General features: G+C 37.9%; 2 protein-coding genes across 3 annotated transcripts in view; both read left to right on the top strand.

Moving 5' to 3' along the window:
• The window catches only part of icam5 (intercellular adhesion molecule 5), a 54,581-nt gene extending 38,206 nt beyond the window's left edge, over positions 1-16,375 (top strand). The window contains exons 14-25 of the mRNA XM_036565561.1: positions 446-673; positions 2,011-2,238; positions 2,516-2,770; positions 4,300-4,527; positions 4,805-5,059; positions 6,409-6,738; positions 9,253-9,510; positions 9,610-9,939; positions 10,250-10,477; positions 10,592-10,819; positions 14,264-14,518; positions 14,690-16,375. Coding sequence (XP_036421454.1) covers positions 446-673; positions 2,011-2,238; positions 2,516-2,770; positions 4,300-4,527; positions 4,805-5,059; positions 6,409-6,738; positions 9,253-9,510; positions 9,610-9,939; positions 10,250-10,477; positions 10,592-10,819; positions 14,264-14,518; positions 14,690-14,862 — 2,996 coding nt within the window. The 3' untranslated portion in view covers positions 14,863-16,375. The remainder of the gene's footprint in view (positions 1-445; positions 674-2,010; positions 2,239-2,515; positions 2,771-4,299; positions 4,528-4,804; positions 5,060-6,408; positions 6,739-9,252; positions 9,511-9,609; positions 9,940-10,249; positions 10,478-10,591; positions 10,820-14,263; positions 14,519-14,689) is intronic.
• Positions 16,376-19,651: 3,276 nt separating this feature from the next.
• The window catches only part of trip10a (thyroid hormone receptor interactor 10a), a 42,663-nt gene continuing 42,030 nt past the window's right edge, over positions 19,652-20,284 (top strand). For both annotated transcript variants that reach the window (XM_036567520.1, XM_036567519.1), the window contains exon 1: positions 19,652-19,947. In XM_036567520.1, coding sequence (XP_036423413.1) covers positions 19,924-19,947 — 24 coding nt within the window. In that variant the 5' untranslated portion in view covers positions 19,652-19,923. The remainder of the gene's footprint in view (positions 19,948-20,284) is intronic.

The raw sequence follows: 20,284 nt of genomic DNA, 5'->3' as shown, positions 1-20,284 counted from the left end.
ATGGATTCATGAAAAATTATGGTCAGTAGGCTGTAGCTGGCTATCAGATTTTTTACTTGGTTACTTGTTAGCTACGTTGGTTAACTTTTGGTGTATGTGAGACAAAGAAAGGGGGTCAGGCTTACCCTAACATTAACTAGCTTGCTAGCTGACAAGCCAATAGTTTAAGCCAGGTAATTTAAGCCACTCACTTCACTCACACAAGCAAGAATGATCAATAAAGAGCTTTTTAAGATTTGTCTTCAGTATTTAGAAACAATAACACCAGTATTTGCCATGTATTGTTGTTTACAGTAAGTTAATGTAAATATATATATATATATATATATATATATATATATATATATATATATATATATATATATATATATATATATAATGCTGCATGTATTTTTCAGCTTAAACCAAAAGCATTTTTTCTTATTGTTTTATGTCCACTTTTCAGACATGCCTGTAATACATTGTTCAGATTGGAACCCCTTGATAAACACCCCTCTGAGCTCTTATCCTTATTCTGTTATGGGAAACCCACGCCCACTGACCAGTTGGCATCAAGAAAATTCAAGAATTAAATCTACTAAGCGTCTCAGCAAAGATGACTCTGGCCAGTATAAATACTTAGCCTCCAATAAGATCAACACTGCAGTCTGTGTTACCAATATCACAGTGGAGTGTGAGTAGAAAAACTCTTTGTGTACATCTAACATAAAACTGTTTTGCCAATTTACTAGCTATACCTACCTTATATCTTCACTGACTGGCCATTTTATCAGAAACAGTGACCACATACAGTGCCTTGCAAATTCAATCCCATGAAAAGCCATTAGATTTATTTGGATTATAAATGAAACTTACACAGACTGGTCCAACCAGTATTTTTATTGCAAACCAATATGATCTTAAAGTCAATTTTCAAAGTTGAAATTCATTGTTTGTCAGCAGATCTTAAAAAATAAATAAATAAAAAACTGAAAAATGCTGCTTGCATAAGTATTGAACCCCTTCAGACTAGTAATTTTTCCTGTGTCTGTATTGTGCTGGTACAAGTGTCCAGTATGAGGCACAGTGGCATTGCTGGGAGTTTACTGGCCACTTTTTTACCTTTTTGACAGACCTTGTAGGTGTACAGTTGGTGACTATAGCTCATCTTTGTCCATACATAATTTGTGTTAGCCATCCTGTAGCCCTTCATCAAATGACCAAATGGCCAATAAGTATAAATGTAGCTAGTGAAATGGCAACTCAGCACACAGAACTGTGAAAAAGTACTAAATCACCCTTCATTTAATTTCCAGTCAAAACAGCAATTAAACACGTTATTCATTTTTCAGAAAACATACATCTATCATAAAATTATGGGAGCCTCAACAACTAAATCTAATTTTTTTCAGTTTTAGTGTGCCTTTATTACAGACTTCATTCTTTTCTGAAAACTTGCTCTTAGGTTTTAAAGAAGTCTGCAGGGATGTTTTTCCACACCTTGAAAGTTCAGTCTTAGAAGTTCTTCTTCTCACAGTCCAAGTAATCTCAAACACATTCAGTGATGTTGAGGTCTGGACTCTGGGGTGATCAGTCCCTTGTTCTGAGAGCATCAGCAACATATTTTTGTTTAATCTGCAAATTTTCTGTTTTTTGTCTGTTTCCTTTTCTCATTAAGGGCTTCTTGACAGCTACACATCCTTTCAGACTCATAGCACTGAGTTGTCCTTTCACAGTGGAAGGATGGACAGAAACACCTGTAGATTTTTTCAGATCTGAAGCAAGAGTGGGGCTTGATGTTCTCCTCTCTCTCAAAGATGATATCTGATGTCACCAGTTTTGGTGGTCTCTATGTTTGTCAATCGTTTTTTAAACTCCAGTTTAGAAAAAAGACTGAAACATGAATAACATAACGGCTGTTTTGACTGGAACTTGATAGGGGAAGGGTGGTCTCTGACTTCTGCACAGTACTATATGTGAATGTCATGACTACACCAGCAACATATTTGATGACAATCTCTCGTCTTTCAGATGGTCCTGAATTCAACTGTTCTTCAGTGTATGAGAGCAGAGAACACACACTCTTCTTAGCAGATTGCACAGTTATGGCTTCTCCTGTAGCTAATGTCTCCTGGTCCAGAGATGGAAGAAACGTGGAACGTCCACACAACCTCACCAGGAGAGAAAACGGCTTATACAACATAACTGCACAGAACAAGCATGGAACTAAACATCACCTCTTGACCATTAATGTTCTGTGTAAGTCATTGTCCTGTAACATTTTCTGAAAATGATATTTCAAAAGTCAGAATAACGTTAATCAACAGAGCAAAATTTGATTCATCTTGCAACAACAAGACATGATGTTTTCAGAGACCACAAATAAAACTTTATAACTTCTTGAATTTGGATAACTTTTTAAAGCCTGTTTTTCAAATAGGCTGTTTTTTTTGGTCATGTTCTAATTTAGTCTAATTCATGGCCTCGAATTAGAGATGTGTTTTTATAATATGTTACACATGGATTTTTTCTACAGATGGTCCAGAAATAGAGTCAGGAGATGAGTCAGTAGAGGTGTATAAAGGCAGGGATGTGACTCTGCGCTGCACTGCTGAAGGGAATCCAGAGCCTAACATAACATGGAGCTTCAACAATCAGTCTAAGACCACTGGAGGGAGACAGACAACACTGACAATTTCTGGAGCCACGTTTGCTGATGGTGGGTTGTATACGTGCACTGCCACAAATACAATCGGGAGCCAGACAAGGACAGTGTTATTGGTGGTACAAGGTAGGCATCTCATCACTGGTGTGAATGTGGGCTGTAGCTCATATTCTCTTCATATCATATGTAATCAAGGAGACAAAAGAACAGTAAGAGATTGATTTAATTGAAGCATAGTATGTAGAGTCCAAAAATGACTATACTTCTCTATTTTTAACACATTCAACAAATGTTTCTAGTCTAAAATTGCTATTTACTGTTTAGATTGATCTCTGTTATTCTGTCTGTGCTGTCGTCAGTTAGATTACCTGTGTTTCTCTGTCTGAGATCAATAGAAACATAAATAGAAACTTATATAAATAGTAAAACATATCACTACCCACAACATACATACATCATCTAAACCACTTATCCTTCTGGGTCACCGTGGGGCACTGGAGCCTATCCCAACTGTCATTGGACGGAAGGCAGGATACACCCTGGACAGGTCGCCAGTCCATCGCAGGGCAGACAGACAGACATATTCACACACAGGAACAATTTAGCATGTCCAATTAGTTTAACTGCATGTTTTTGGACTGTGGGAGGAAACCCACGCAGACACAGGGAGAACAGGCAAACTCCACACAGAAATGACCCTGGCCGCCCGGCCGGGAATCAAACCCAGGCCATTCTCGCTGTGAGGCGACAGCACTACCCACTGCGCCACCGTGCTGCCCACTACCCACAACATTCAAACATTTTTTAATCATGTTGTTTTACCACTGACCACTGACAAAATAAAAAATAAATAAATCAAAATAAAATTTCCTAAACAGAATGGCAACTCAGCATACAGAACTGTGAAAAAATACTAGATCACCCTTCATTTAATTTCCAATCAAAACAGCAATTAAACATGTTATTCATTTTTCAGAAAACATACATCTATCATAAAATTATGGGAGCCTCAACAACTAAATCTAATTTTTTTCAGTTTTAGTGTGCCTTTATTACAGACTTCATTCTTTTCTGAAAACTTGCTCTTAGGTTTTAAAGAAGTCTGCAGGGATGTTTTTCCACACCTTGAAAGTTCAGTCTTAGAAGTTCTTCTTCTCACAGTCCAAGTAATCTCAAACACATTCAGTGATGTTGAGGTCTGGACTCTGGGGTGATCAGTCCCTTGTTCTGAGAGCATCAGCAACATATTTTTGTTTAATCTGCAAATTTTCTGTTTTTTGTCTGTTTCCTTTTCTCATTAAGGGCTTCTTGACAGCTACACATCCTTTCAGACTCATAGCACTGAGTTGTCCTTTCACAGTGGAAGGATGGACAGAAACACCTGTAGATTTTTTCAGATCTGAAGCAAGAGTGGGGCTTGATGTTCTCCTCTCTCTCAAAGATGATATCTGATGTCACCAGTTTTGGTGGTCTCTATATTTGTCAATCGTTTTTTAAACTCCAGTTTAGAAAAAAGACTGAAACATGAATAACATAACGGCTGTTTTGACTGGAACTTGATAGGGGAAGGGTGGTCTCTGACTTCTGCACAGTACTATATGTGAACGTCATGACTACATCAGCAACATATTTGATGACAATCTCTCGTCTTTCAGATGGTCCTGAATTCAACTGTCCTTCAGTGTATGAGAGCAGAGAACACACACTCTTCTTAGCAGATTGCACAGTTATGGCTTCTCCTGTAGCTAATGTCTCCTGGTCCAGAGATGGAAGAAACGTGGAACGTCCACACAACCTCACCAGGAGAGAAAACGGCTTATACAACATAACTGCACAGAACAAGCATGGAACTAAACATCACCTCTTGACCATTAATGTTCTGTGTAAGTCATTGTCCTGTAACATTTTCTGAAAATGATATGTCAAAAGTCTGAATAACGTTAATCAACAGAGCAAAATATGATTCATCTTGCAACAACAAGACATGATGTCTTCAGAGACCACAAATAAAACTTTGCAACATGTTGAATTTGGATAACTTTTTAAAGCCTGTTTTTCAAATAGGCTGTTTTTTTTGGTCATGTTCTAATTTAGTCTAGTTCATGGCCTCGAATTAGAGATGTGTTTTTATAATATGTTACACATGGATTTTTTCTACAGATGGTCCAGAAATAGAGTCAGGAGATGAGTCAGTAGAGGTGTATAAAGGCAGGGATGTGACTCTGCGCTGCACTGCTGAAGGGAATCCAGAGCCTAACATAACATGGAGCTTCAACAATCAGTCTAAGACCACTGGAGGGAGACAGACAACACTGACGATTTCTGGAGCCACGTTTGCTGATAGTGGGTTGTATACGTGCACTGCCACAAATACAATCGGGAGCCAGACAAGGACAGTGTTATTGGTGGTACAAGGTAAGCATCTCATCACTGGTGTGAATGTGGGCTGTAGCTCATATTCTCTTCATATCAAATGTAATCAAGGAGACAAAAGAACGCTAAGAGTTTGATTTAATTGAAGCATAGTATGTAGAGTCCAAAAATGCCTATACTTCTCTATTTATAACACATTCAACAAATGTTTCTAGTCTAAAATTGCTATTTACTGTTTAGATTGATCTCTGTTATTCTGTCTGTGCTGTCGTCAGTTAGATTACCTGTGTTTCTCTGTCTGAGATCAATAGAAACATAAATAGAAACTTATATAAATAGTAAAACATATCACTACCCACAACATTCAAACATTTTTTAATCAGGTTGTTTTACCACTGACCAAAGACAAAATAAAAAATATATATATCGAAATAAAATTTCCTAAACAGAACTTGCCTTGGCCATACAGTTAAAACTAGAAAACACTTGAACTGGTGTAGAACCTTCTGAAGAATGTACAGGTTCTTTGTGCTTTAAAAAATGTTTCTTTAAAGAACCATCCATTGAAAAGATCTAGGGTTCTTATACAGCATCGCTACAAAGAGCCCTTTTGGTTTAATTTGGCACTTTTATTTTTTGACCGTAAGAGGTTTTAATAGCAATTTTGTGGCGTTGTTCCACGTGAAATACTTTGGGACAGAAAACTGGAAATAAATATATTTTTGCAAAAAAAAAAAAGATTATTGGGATTATTTTTTTAAATGGCAGTACACTTCTGTCGCCCACCATGTAAATATGCAAAGAATAAGAAACTATACATTGGAATTTAGTATCTCTTAATTAGCAATCTTGTATAAACCGCTCCTCAAATAAGTTCCTGATTTGAGTCCTAGTTCAAAAGATTTGTGAGAATTAAAGAGTCTTCATAAATGAGTTTTGGTTTTATATCGATATACCACAAATAAGATAACACAACATACAAACAGTGCAAACCACGCTAACATTAGCCTGTTTTTGTAGTGTTTCAGTCTTGTTTCATATGAAAATACGACAGCCAGACGGACCAGAAAAACTAGACCAGAAACCAGACAGGTGAAAAAAGACCGTGTTTCCTAACTCACTCCTCTGGGATCCTCAGCCAGTCTACAATTTTGCTATATACCAGTGTCCAGCTAATCAGTTGGAATGTGGAGAGGCTTGGGAAATGGGGCATATAAGCATTTTGCTACATCATGCCAATAACCCGAGACCAGTGCAAACTCGAACTTCAGGTTACTATTTACAGGGAGTTGTTGAGTCTTAGTTGTTGAGTTTGAGACATAATACTTACTTACTTACTGTCCTCAATCAAACATTTTGGTGGATAAAATATCAAATCTATCTTCCTACAGAGATTCCAGACAGGGTGTCCATCAGCACTGTGGGTCACACTGGGGCGATGACTGAGGGTGGAAAGTATGATCTCCAGTGTGAGGTTCAGAAAGCTTCTCCTGTTGAGTTCCTCACTGTGAGCTGGCTCAAAGGAGACACTCTCGTGAAAAGTAAAAACTTTACTAACTCCACCAAGACTCCTGAGAATGTGTTTGATACACTCCAGATCTCCCCCAGCAGAGATGATGATGGAGCTCAGTACAGGTGTGAAGCAGAACTGGATCTGGGACCAGATAGACCTCAACCTCCTCTTAAAGTGACATCAGATCCCCTCACAATTACAGTAGAGTGTAAGTTTTTCACAGGTTGTTTTATGATACCTGCCTCCTTCCCTTTTCAGCTTAAACAAGATGCTATGTTTATATCGTTAATCAATAATTTTATGACTACATCACCATTGCAGTTGATTTTGATAGCAACCGGTCATTTTCCTAAATCTGAATATCGACCAGTCTGCACATGGAGAGGACATAGCCTTATTTGAATATGTACATTCATGGTTTCTCCTGTAGCTATTTTTTTCCTGTACATATATGAAAAAAGTTGGCTGTCCTGCAGTTTAATCCCTGAAAGTATAACGAGCTAATAATTTAAAGGAGAAATGTACAGAAAAAAATATCTTTGTAAAGTAAAAGAGTTTACAGGGCAAAAATTACCTAGCAGTTTGTGCCATAGTAAAACCTATCCTGGCATTAAAAAGCAGCCTTTGATTTACTAAATAGGCACAACAGCCCTTCATTGTGCATATTAAGACAAAAAGAGGCGCTGCTGTTTTGTGGAGTTTTCAAAGTGCAAAATATTGGGAGGAGATTATTATAATGAACCACCTTATCATAGATGACAGTAAATACTTTGTAGGAACCATTTAACACCTGTGAAAGCTTGTCTTATTTTTGCCAATAACATAAAAGCACAGATCTCAATTTCAGCTTATCCATATAGTTAAACTTTCTTGAGGAGTAAAAATTACAGGGAGATTCACTCGAAAGAGGCCCCAAATATTCTGTAATAACTCTCGCTTGGATGAAGCAATCTGAACAAAACAGTGTGCAATGTGCTCCTCAGTATATGGAGCTTCGAATAAGCCGGGATACCCCTGCGTTGGAGCGATGAGGTAGGCACCAGACAGCCTCGCAACATTTAACCTCCGTTTGCACTATCCGGGTTCATTCCCCCGCACCCCTTCACTCAGTCACTCGACTTCTCATCAGGATGGTGTACAGTATTGAGCAGCGCATCAAGGCATGTAGCGTATTTTTTGGTTCAGATTGCTTCATCATAACGGGAGTTGCAACAGAATATTCGGGGCCTCTTTTGACTGAATCTCCCTGTACTTTTTTTTGACATAATCATTGTTTAGAATTGGTAAGACAATATCTTGAGATATGTCATTACTCCAAACTAGTCAGTCACAATCAGGACCAAAATCAGAGAAGAATAAAAAAAGCCTTATACAAAAGCACAGAGCCAAACAGCAGGTTATATTGTATGGAAATTCTTGATAGATAACCCCCCACAAAACTGGCCACCCACCAGCACAAATTGTCTCTATACTGGCAGTAATTAGCATCTCTTTTAGTGAATCTGCTCCTAAGTGTTAATATGTCAATAAGCAGTTTAGCAAAAGATTAAGCATGTACACTTTACAAAAATAGTTCTAGGCTACTGGCCGTAGGCCTCCTTGTCCAAACTTTACAGTGGGCACTATGCATTTGGACAGGTAGCGTACTCCTGCATTTGGCAAGCCCAGATTTGTCCATCACACTGCCTGATGAAGCATGATTCATCACTCCCGAGAACGCATTTCCACTGCTCCAGAGTCCAAGGGCCATATGCTTGGCATTGCACATGGTGATCTTAGACTTTTGTGTCGCTGCTCAGCCACCATGTTCATCATGGATACCCAATTAATGAAGCTCCCAGCCAACAGTTCTTGTGTTGACGTTTTTTCCAGAGGCACTTGGTGAGCTTGTGTGGCATGCTGCTTCGTGGCTGAGCTGTTGTTGCTCTTAGATGGTTCCACTTCACAATAACAGCACTTATTGCTGACTAGGGCAGCTCTAGCAGGGCAGATATTTGATGAGCTGACTTGTAACAGTGGCATCATATGACAGTCGCTGAGCTCTTCAGTACACCTCATTCTACTGCGAATGTTTGTCCATGGAGATTGCATGACTGTATACTTGATTTTATGCACTTGGTAGCAGTGGGTGTGACTGAAATAGTGTAACGCACTTATTAGATGGGGAGTCCACATACTTCTGGCCATGTAGTGTGGTTCCTAGAACATGACAATGAATATCAGTGGCCTGCAGTCCCCAGCTGCGGTCTGTGCAGCCATCCAGTTTGCAGCAACTGTGCAATGCCATCATTTCGGCATGAAACAACATTCATGCAGAGCACATCCAGCATGTTGGAGAATCCACACCCAGCCGAGTTCATGCTGCAATGTATAAATTACTTGACTTGTGTAGGAGGACTTGAAGTCAGCTATGGCAACGTTAATGGTTTCCCAACTCAATTTAATGAGAGCTGTGTAAATCTACATGGTCTTTTAGAAGATAAACACATTTTAATCACGTTTTGTCAGGAGGTGTGTCTTGGTGTGGGCGTGTCCTACAGTAGGTGTATTCTGTAGTGAGTGTGTTGTAATGGAAGTGTGTTGTAGTGGGGAGTGTGTAGTAGTCTTGCGGAATGCAGATATAACTTCTTATTAGGTAAAGCTATTAAAACAGATTGATGTAGATTCATTGTGCAATAAGCATGTCTTCTGAATGCTGATGAATGATGATCTGTTTTTGCAGATCCTTGTCCCCTTACTCTTCAGCCTCCTAAAGTGATGGTTGAATATGGAGGTTCAGCCTCAGCAAACTGTTCCACTTCTGTTGACCATGTGGGAATGGGCTGGGAGGCCTCTCAGGGACCAGTGGACATGCAGGATGATGTCCAGTTAGTCACCTGGAATGTGGACAGGCTTGTGGAGTGGGGCATAAAACCATTTTGCTTCATGAATCCTAATCCAGAAAAGCAGTGCAAAGTTGATCTCCACGTCACTATTTACAGTGAGTCGTTGTCTCACCTGTTTGCTTTCAGATATATTACTTATTCACTCTCCTTAATTAAACATTTATGTGGATAAAATCTCAAATCTTTTCCTACAGAGACTCCAGACAGGGTGTCCATCAGCACTGTGGGTCACACTGGGCCGATGATTGAGGGTGGACAGTATGAGCTCCAGTGTGACATTGAGAATGTTGCTCCTGTTGAGTTCCTCACTGTGAGCTGGTTCAAAGGAGACACTCTAGTGGATAAGGAAATCTTCAATAACCCCATTAAGACTCCAGTGAATCTGTCAGATACACTCCAGATTTCCACCAGCAGAGATGATGATGGAGTTCAGTACAGGTGTGAAGCAGAACTGGATCTGGGACCTGAAGGACCTCAACCTCCTCCTAGAGTGACATCAGAGCCCCTCAACATTACAGTACACTGTAAGTTTCCCACAGACAGTTTAGTTCCTGTACACTTCACATAATATATTTCAGAGTTGCATGAATTTATGTTGCATGGTGCATCATTTCAGCCTAAAGCAAAGGCTATTTCCCTCTTACATTGTAGGATATTAATTCCTTAAATGTGTAATTATCTAATTATATTTTTCCATTCATTTACTCATTTTTTCCTTCATTTTGTCATCCACCTTTATGTACAGTATAGCATATTTCAATACTGCATGTCTTTTCCTCTTTATAACCTAACCCAGCAGCGTTTTCTTTATTCTGTTTTATGTCTACTTTTCAGACAAGCCTGTAACACATTGTTCAGAGTGGTCTCCACTAATAAACAGCAAACTGAGCTCATATCCTTATGCTGTTAAGGGCAACCCGCTCCCTGTTGTCCACTGGTTTCAAGGACAGTCACAGGTCAAACCCACTAAGCGTCTTAGCCAAAATGACTCTGGACAGTATAATTTCACTGCAATGAATATCATAGGCAGCACATCCTGTGTCATCAAGATCACAGTAGAGTGTGAGTGGAAAAACTCTATTGCTATCTAGACTATTATGTGTATATCATCAATCAGTCATTTGACAACTTCACCAGTCTTGCTGCTATTATTGACGGTAACCTCTCTTCTTTCAGATGGTCCTAAGTTTGACTGTCCTCAAAGCTATGAGGACAGGGAACACACAGTCTTCTTAGAAATTTGCAAAGTTATGGCTTCTCCCTTAGCTGATGTCACCTGGTACAAAGACAGAGAAAAGGTGAAACCCCCACACAATCTCACAAGGAGAGATAATGGCTCATACAGCATAACTGCACAGAACAAACACGGAACTGAGCATCACCATCTGACTATTAATGTTCTATGTAAGTTACTGTTCTTTTACAAGTTGTACGTCATATGAAATATAATGGACATGGTAAAACCTTTGTCACTATTCAAATGTCTGGAACCACTTATCATATTAATAATTGTTATTCAATAAGAGTGAAGGTGACTTAACCACTGTGAGGAAGTACTGACTGACATTTGTTTCTGGCTAGAAGCTACTGTGCATGGCAAATGGCAAATTCTTAAGCTTTTAATAGTCAAAGAAACTTAGAGCTTTCAGTGTTTAAATCTTTAAATGTGGAGGTCTTGTGGGTAAACTTGCAGTGTTTTACAGAAAGAAGAGTCAGTATTGATGGCTCAGCATTTTGTGTTTAATGTAAGACCAAATATTTTCTGTAGGGTTTAAAATCTGGACTCTGGCCAGCCTGAAACCATCAGTAAAAACTGTCATTTCTTTTTTTTTGCACGAAAGAGAATGCATGAAATTTATGTAGGCATATTTAAAAGAAAAAAAAAATCACTTATCAGACAATAAACCCAAGTCTGAGTCCTGTGTTGTATGTGAAAAATCAGTTCAAATCTCAGAATTTTCTGTGGCACAATTTGGCTTGGGTTGAGTTCTAATCTCTAATCTCTTATTCCAGATGATAAATGTTATAAGTTATCGATATATAGCTTTAGTTTGTATGGATTTGTTATCTACATCTCATCATTATTATTATTGGACCTGTAGGATGTTAGCCCTTCATCAAATTTGTTTTATTTGATTGAAAACAACTGACTCCAAACTGAACAGTTATTACAAACTTTTAAACAGTAGTATATACAATCGTATGCAATCATGGTTTCTCCTGTAGCTATTTTTTTCCCGTACATATATGAAAAAAGTTGGCTGTCCTGCAGTTTAATCGCTGAAAGTATAATGAGCTATGTTGAACTCAGGATATAAATAGAAATTGTGCGCTACTCAATAAACATGCAGACAAATACCATATTTCAGTCTGTTCCCTGACTGGGGGTCTTCAAACTTTTGGATATGACTGCATACAAAAAAAAGATAGCGGGACTATATAAGCAGATTAAAACCTAAACGTATTTATTACCATATTGCATCATGGTACAGTGAGACATCTCTGAATCCCAGCTTTGATTTCATTGGCAATTAATCTAATCAATTTCTGTTTCTAACATTTGGTCTCTGCTTGCTTTTCCCCCGATTTGTGTCTTTTCAAAAACAACTGTGACAGGAGGTATAGCATTATAAATGCATATACTATTGTGAGGCTGTGAAATGAATTTTACCATATTGGAGATTACCATATTGTGATAAGACAAAAAATGGAGTCAAACAGCTCGGATCATTTTTATAAACTAAATGAAAACGTTTAGTTAAACTGAAATTAAAATGGACCTTTTTTACCTTGTTAGTTCATGTTCCTGGTCATATTAAGCACAATTCATCATGTAATTTACTATTTGAAAGACAAAACTGCTGTTTTCCTGTAGTCGCCCATCGTCCAAAATGTAACGTAATAGTCAGTTGTCCAAAATATAATAACTTATGCCACCTCATAAACATATTCTGATTTTTGATCACACCACCTTGCACCAGGGAAATTAATATAAATATCATAATATCATGTTTATAATATCATGTTTCACCTCCGCCTTCCAACACCCCCAACTATGATGGAGAAAAAACGCTCAGCTAACTCAGGAACCCTCCATAAAACCAGCAACACCTCTCAGAAATACATCACGGTACAGAAGGAAAATGTATTATGAATTCTTATTCACCTTGACTTTAAGCTTGTGTCATTTATTGACTTTAAAGCGCTTAAAATGACTAATAATAATAATAATAATAATAATACTTTTTTGATCTATCATAATATCATATTGTCTAGCCAGTGGACAATGTTGTGATATAATGTGGCTTCCTAACACCCACCCTACATGATTCTAATACAGTTCCTATTTAGTTACATCTACATCTTATAAGACATACAGTACTGTGCAAACACCATCCACCATTTAATTTCCAGTTAAACCACCCATGCATTATGTTACTTATTAATTTAGTGTGGGAAGCAGGACAAATATATTTAACAGAGTGCACTAAATCAGTCAGTATTTCATTTGTCTACTCTTTTTTTTTTTGTTCCTACTGTTACGACCTCAACAGCATCCAACTGCCAGACCAAGACAACACCAACTACAAATAATGGACCAATTATCAGCATTTATTTTCTTTTAACTTGTACAAGTTAAAGGCACCATCTTGAAAATAAAAAAGGTACTTAGTCAGTAAATCTAGCTTTAAACTGGTCAAGCGCACGTGAGCTTATTGAAGGGAAACCTTCAGCGGGTGAGCCAATGCCAAAAACAAACTAGAAACCAAAAGATAACTAAACTCATCTAACACAAAACAAAATTACAATTGTAAACCTACCTTCCTGTCCCAAACCAGGAGGAAACAATATACAAAAGAAAACAGGGCACTCACCCCCCTACTTACAAAGAGAGAACTTTACAAGTACTTAGACAAACTCATACAACAGGCTAACACAGTTAGCAGAGCCTTCCAGCTGATAACCCTAGGGAAAAAAGTGATTACTAGAGAAAGAATAATAGAGAAAGAAAAGGCACAAAATAAACACCACATACCCCCAGGATCGTAACAGTACTTCCACTTAAACTCTTCCATTCTTTCAATCTTAAACCCAGCCAGTTACAGCTGCGTCCTCCCAACAAAACCTGCTATCAAAGACTTCATTGATAATATGTTTTTCTTCAAAGAGACAAACATTCATACAAGCAGCTACACACTCACCTCAGTTTCCTTCGCATTTCTTTCATGTGCTTCTAAAATGGCTAAAGAAGGTATTACTGAGGAGATAAGATAAAATAATCCACTTGCATAAGCAAGGAGAAAGTCAAGACCTGGTAGACCAACAAAACAGCCCCCATCAGATAAACAACACTTAAAGCTTTCATCTATGATAGAGAGGGGAAAATCAAGCTGCTTCAGATCTGAAACAATCCACAGGGGTTTCTGTCCATCGTTCGGCTGTGCGAAGACAACTCGAAGCTTTGAGTCTGAAAGGATGTGTAGCTGTCAAGAAGCCCTTAATGAGAAAAGGAAATTGAAAAAAAAAAGAAAAGAAATGCACTAGAATGCAGAAATGGGACATCTGAGATGAAGAGTAATATTTAGTTATATGGACTAATTAGTCAACATTCGTGATCACTTGGAATAAGAGAAGCAGAAAATAGATCCAACTTTTAAGACTGAATTTTGGAGGTGTGGAAAAATATCCCTGCAGATTTCTTTCAAATACTGAAATGAGTCCCATGAAAAGAATGGAAGCTGTAATAAAGGCAAAGCGTGGACACACTAAATGCTGAAAAAATGATATTATATTTGGCGTCTGTGTAATCTTTTTGTCATATTTTCTACTTTTCCTACTTTTTTTCAGATGGTCCAGAAATAAAGTCAGGAGACGGGTCAGTAGAGGTGTATGTAGGCAGGGATGTGACTCTGTCCTGCATTGCTGAGGGGATTCCAGAGCCTAAAGTCAAGTGGAGCTTCAACAATCAGTCTAAGACCACTGGAGGGAGACAGACGACACTGGCGATTTCTGGAGCCACGTTTGCTGATGGTGGGTTGTATACGTGCACTGCCACGAATAAAATTGGGAGCCAGACAAGGAGAGTCTTATTGGTGGTACAAGGTAGGCATCTCATCACTGATGTGAATGTGGGCTGTAGCTCATATTCTCTTCACAATCATATGTAATCAAGGAGACAAAAGAACGCTAAGAGTTTGATTTAATTGAAGCATAGTATGTAGAATCCAAAAATGACTGTATACTAATCTGCTTTTCTCGCTTTCTTTTTTTTAGATAACAAATTTCCACTTCCGCTAGCTATCATAATTGCTTTGAGTATCCTTTTTATAGTCATTTGTATTCTCATCATATTTGCTTGTATCAAGAGGAAACGATCTGGGAGATACGATGTACAGTGCAATGATAAGGCAACTGAAATGATGCCACTGAGTAAAAATACCAATTGATAAATGGTATCTGGTATGAGCAAAGCAGAAAATGGATACCCCCTGTGATTATAAAACAACAGTGTGGAGTTGGACTTGATCTGCTAGAAATCTAACAGTGAAGGATGAAGCTTGTACTCGATATTGCAAGGACTGCTCACCACAAGCGTCAATAAATATATTGTTGGGCTTTGTTTATGATATCAGTTTTATCTATACTGGAATACAAATAAATATTTTTTGAGCTTTGGAAGCGTCTGAAAGGTACTGCCATATAGTATGTATTCACAGTACTGCCCTGCTTTAATATGAGTAGCTGCAATAGTTTTGTTTAACACAGTACAATAGAACAAATGTATTAATGTCTGCTATTTTTACACCAGTAATCTCTCAAGCTTTATCTCATTAGTAGGGCTGGGACCACATATCACTTCACTGATAATTATCAGTAATAGCCATGAAAGTAGAAAGGAATTTGGATATTCTTAACCAGCACAAATCAAATAAAATGTATTCCCAACTTACTCTATTTTCAGATTAACTAGGACTCTGTTGTTTATCTGTGTGTGAAATGTTGTGTTGAGCTGCTAGTGAGCAAAGAAGGGTGAAAGAGGAGGGCTGAGAACCTCCTGCTGTGCAATTCACACCTCTCCCCAAAGATGTCTGTGCCGTTATAAAACGGACAGCAGAACTGCAGCTTTCACAATGAAAAAGTAACTTTTAAACAAAATAAAACACTTTTTAAAATGTTGACTTGCACACTCACTTACAAAGAAGAAAATCTGATTCGCTTCTGGTTTTGTAAATCATACAAATTTGCATCTAAATATATTCCATCAAAAATGCATAGTTCAACTCCTTCCAAACATTCAGAAATTACATTTTATGACTACTGGGAAAAGGATTTATTCATTGTAAGGTCTTTTTTTACAGATTTTTACAGAGTTAACACATTGAAACCTTCACATCAAGTCTGATGCACTTTTTTATTTCCTTTAATACTGTAACAGCGACCAAGCTATCATTTTTCCTTCAGCCAGAGCGACTCAAAAACGCAGATACTGCAGCCCATTCCGCTAAAAAAGTCATAAACAGCATGAGGAGATCCACTGAAGCTCTGTAGCAGCGCCCTAAGTGTGTGTGGAGTTTGAAGCATTGCACCAGCTCAGAACTCCCAGCATTAAAAGGAGCAAAGAAGCTATAAAAGTTAATGTGTAGGTTTAAAAAAAAACATGGAAGCTTTTTTTTTCTGTAAAACACTCGGCATGAAAATGCCTTAAGGCTTTGTCGCCCCCCTCTGGCACAAATGGTAACTATCCAACATATACTGACTCTGTAACCAAAATCTACTCATGGAATTAAATAATAAAAATATTCATATTTATTGATACTCAGGACGTATTGAATTTTTATAATGCTTATTGTCCCAGCCCTACTCATCAGAATGTATAATGCCTTTTAGACCATGGGTAAGCTGTGTGATGTTAGTTATATTTTATATGATATTATTTAATACAGACTGTCTTTGACTGTACTTCGACTTTGTGTTGTCATTCACGTGTTCTGTGTCTCAATGTCTATGTCAAGAAAGGGTACAATGTAGCCTGTTTCATTCTAGAAATTATCTGTTGATAAAATGATGCACATATTTTATGGGCTTGGAGCATCCTTACCTCTCTCCAACTGACCTGACATCTTGGTGAGAGTACTATACACAACAAATGGAGTACTACATGCTACTCTTATTCACAATGGTAGTATGTAACGTTCTCTAGGCTTACTTAGTATGTTAGCAATGCATGACTGTGGATTTTCTGAAGTCAATAGAGTCGACTTATCATCTTCACTTAACCAAGACAGCATCAGAGCCACTGATGAAGGGATGTGGACAAAAAGTATGTGGACACACCTCCTAGTTACTGAATTCAGGTGTTTCAGCCATACCCACTGCTAACAGGTGCATAAAATCAAGCACATAGCCATGCAATCTCTGTAGACAAATGGTAGAATGGGTCGTACTGAAGAGCTCAGTGACTTTAAATGTCTAACTATCATAGAATGCCATGTTTGCCAGGCAGTCTGTGAAATTCCTGCTTCGCATCTGCCACGGTCAACTGTAAGTGCTGTTATTGTGAAATGTAAGCATCTAGGAGCATCAACAGCTCAGCCACGAAGCGGTAGACCACGCAAACTCAAACAGCAGTGCCACCGAGTGCTGAAGCATGTAGCACATAAAAAAAAATCTCCTAACCATTGTTGCATCAGTCACTACAGAGTCCCAAACTGCCTCTGGAAGCAACATAAGTGCAGGAACTGTGTTAGGAGCTTCAAGAAATGGGTTTCCATGGCCAAGCAGCAGTACACATGCCTAAAGATCACTATGTGCAATGCCAAGTGTCGGCTGGAGGGGTGTAAACATGTTGCCACTGGACTGTGGAGCAGTGAAAACATTCTCTGGAGTGATGAATCACGCTTCACTAAATCTGGGCGTGGTGGGTGCTAGAAGAACGCTACCTACCGGAATGCATAGCGCAAACAGTAAAGTTCGGTGCAGGAGGGATGATGGTCTGGGTCTGTTTAAGTTTGCTTAGTTCCAGTGAAGGGTTATGTTAATGCTACAACATACAAATACATTTTCCCATGTTTAAGTTTTGTGGCAACAGTTTGGGGAAGACCCTTTTCTTTTCCACCGTGCCTGTGCCCCTGTGCACAAAGCAAGGTCCTTAAAGATATGGTTTAATGGGTTTAGTGTGGAGGAACTACAGCGGCCTGCACAGGGCTGATCCTTATTGAAACCACTGGGATGAACTGGAATGTTGATTGCAAGCTAGACCTTCTCGTCCAACATCAGTGCCTGACCTCACGAATGCTCTTTTGTCTGTAGGACCACAAAATCACCCACTTCCGAAATCTTGTGGAAAGCCATTTCATAGGAGTGGAGGCTGTTATAACTGCAATGGGGGGCCAAGTTCATAATAATGCCTACACTTTTTGAATATGATGTCCAACAAGCTCATATAGGTGTGATAAACATACTTTGGGTCATTTACCCACTTTTTGAGTAGATCATAGTGAGATGATAAAAAATTGTAATTACACCAGGTTGTCCCACAAATGTCCCTCAAACTAATTATGGTTAAAAAAAAAACAAAAACAGAAAATGAAGAGTTGGAACAGGCGAAGGGTCGAGTCCAAACATTGTGACTCTTAGAGTTGCTGGCCAAGGGTTGCCCCCAACTCCCTCATGCGTCAGTTGAAGAACTGACTCTTTTGAAGTCGACCCATCATGTCTAATATAACTATGGCATTCGAGGGAGTGTGGGACTTGTGATTGCAGATAACAGATTACAGATTACACAGCTTCTTGGTCTGACAAACCTCACGCGATAATCATCCTGACTGCATCTTATGCTTTGTCATATCAGCCCAAAAGTATATATATATTAAATGTTCTATTAATAAAATTAGCAACCATCTTCTCAAATGTGACTTCTTTATTTATAGAATAAGGGGCTGAATAGTGTCCATTTTCACAGACTGCAACATTTCTGTACATCTTGTCTATAATTTGATGAATGCTTTTGGAATGGTAGAGGGAAAAAAAGCCCCAAATGTACATGCAAAAGAAACTACAAAATGCTGTAACCAAAAATAAAATAAAAATATTTTAAAAATATATAATATTACAATATAATATAATAACATTACAACAGAAAATCTATTTCTAAAAATTTTACTAAAAACAATAGAAATATTTCATGTAAATACATTTCCAGAAAAGCACAAGATCACAAGTTAACCATGTACACTAATCATATGCACTTTCACTTTGGTGTCAGGTGGGTGGGTGGGGGTTGGTTAGGTATTTCTTAGTATTTTTAAATATTTAAAATTATGTAAAAAAACATAATTATTAAGTATTCTGATACAAAATGCTTACCAACCTTTGCTAATAGCATTTTCTATTTCAAACACAAAGTACTGTTCAAAAGTTTGGAATCAATAATATAAATCCAGTATTAATAATATATAACTAGTTTTCAATAAAAATAAACCCAGTATGGTGGCATGCACGTATAAATGTGTAAAATTATTTTGGTCCTGTTCAACCTCAAGTTTATGTAATTACAAATGATTAGTAGAAAGCTGTAAAATAATAAAAATAATGATAAATTGAGGAATTTTAGATGTGGCCAGAATGATGAACAGAACTGTAGACGGTTCTAAAATGACTGCAAGAAGTTATTATTATTTTCATTATAAAAATACATCACATCGTGCAACAGATAACAAAAAATACTATTTAGATATTTACAGTAAATTATTTACCCTTGATAAATTTTAGAGTATTGAAGCTGTTTAGAGTATTGAAGCTGATGTTTTTTGTATATTATGTATCCTTGAATAACTTGTAATTGTTTCCAAAATAGGTTAAATATTGAATATCTAAAATCTAATCTAAAAGTATCTTTTGTTTTTAGTTTATATTATTGAAGCTGCACTGTATAAGATGTCTTTGTATCATATTTATCCTTGAATAACTTGTAATTGTTTCCAAAATAGGTTAAATATCGAATATCTAAAATCTAATCTAAAAGTATCTTTTGTTTTTAGTTTATATTATTGAAGTTGCATTGTATAAGATGTTTATGTACATAAAAGTATTTGAATGGTATATTTTTTTTTATTTCAGATGCATCAGAAACTCTGCCCATTCACTATAACCTTGCACTTTGAGTGAGTCTCACTTGAAGGGTTTCATGTGGGACGCATCTCTGGAAATGTGATCCGGCTCCTTTAAGACTTTAGGATTTGGGAGGGACGCGGATATGAAAGCTTAGTCGATCCCTTTGCCTTGCAACGAAAATTACTTGGACAACGGAAAGTAAGTTAGCCTGTTAGTTCGCTGTCGTGCGGATTCGTTTTCTAGTGTGTTATGCGTAACTTTAAGTGTCAGATGTAAGGTGTACTACTCGGTTTATGCCTTACCTTCGTGGCTCCCTGTTCTGCTGAGTTGGGATAACTTTTCAGCTGAGCTGCAGCGGCGGTTTGGGATCCGCTGATAAGAAGAAGGAGTCGACCATGGATTGGGGCACGGAGCTCTGGGTGAGTTTGGAGGCAATTCAGCTGAAAGAGGGAGCAGACGAAGGAAAAAAGAGCATACTTTAACTTACATTACTGGTATTATTTGGAGGCTTTGTTGTAGTGTAACGTTAGCTAACGGTAACCAGTGCATTTTATATTAGAATATAAAGAGTCTCTTATGTCGTGTTGCCTTTATTACAGTCGCACTGAGGAGAAAAAAAATCACCAGAACTTGAGCTCGTTTTTTGTATGTGTAACTGTTAGACAGTCCAAGTAGTAATATTTCACTAGAATTACCAGTTATTTTACTCAATAGCCAGTAACTTGGTGAATTTTCAGCAAGTCTGCTGAGTGTCAT

The sequence above is a fragment of the Colossoma macropomum genome, unplaced genomic scaffold (assembly GCF_904425465.1).
Source record: "Colossoma macropomum unplaced genomic scaffold, Colossoma_macropomum, whole genome shotgun sequence".
Lineage (NCBI taxonomy): Eukaryota > Metazoa > Chordata > Actinopteri > Characiformes > Serrasalmidae > Colossoma > Colossoma macropomum.
The sequence above is the reverse complement of the archived record's forward strand: the minus strand, read 5'-3'. Positions and strand labels throughout refer to the sequence as shown.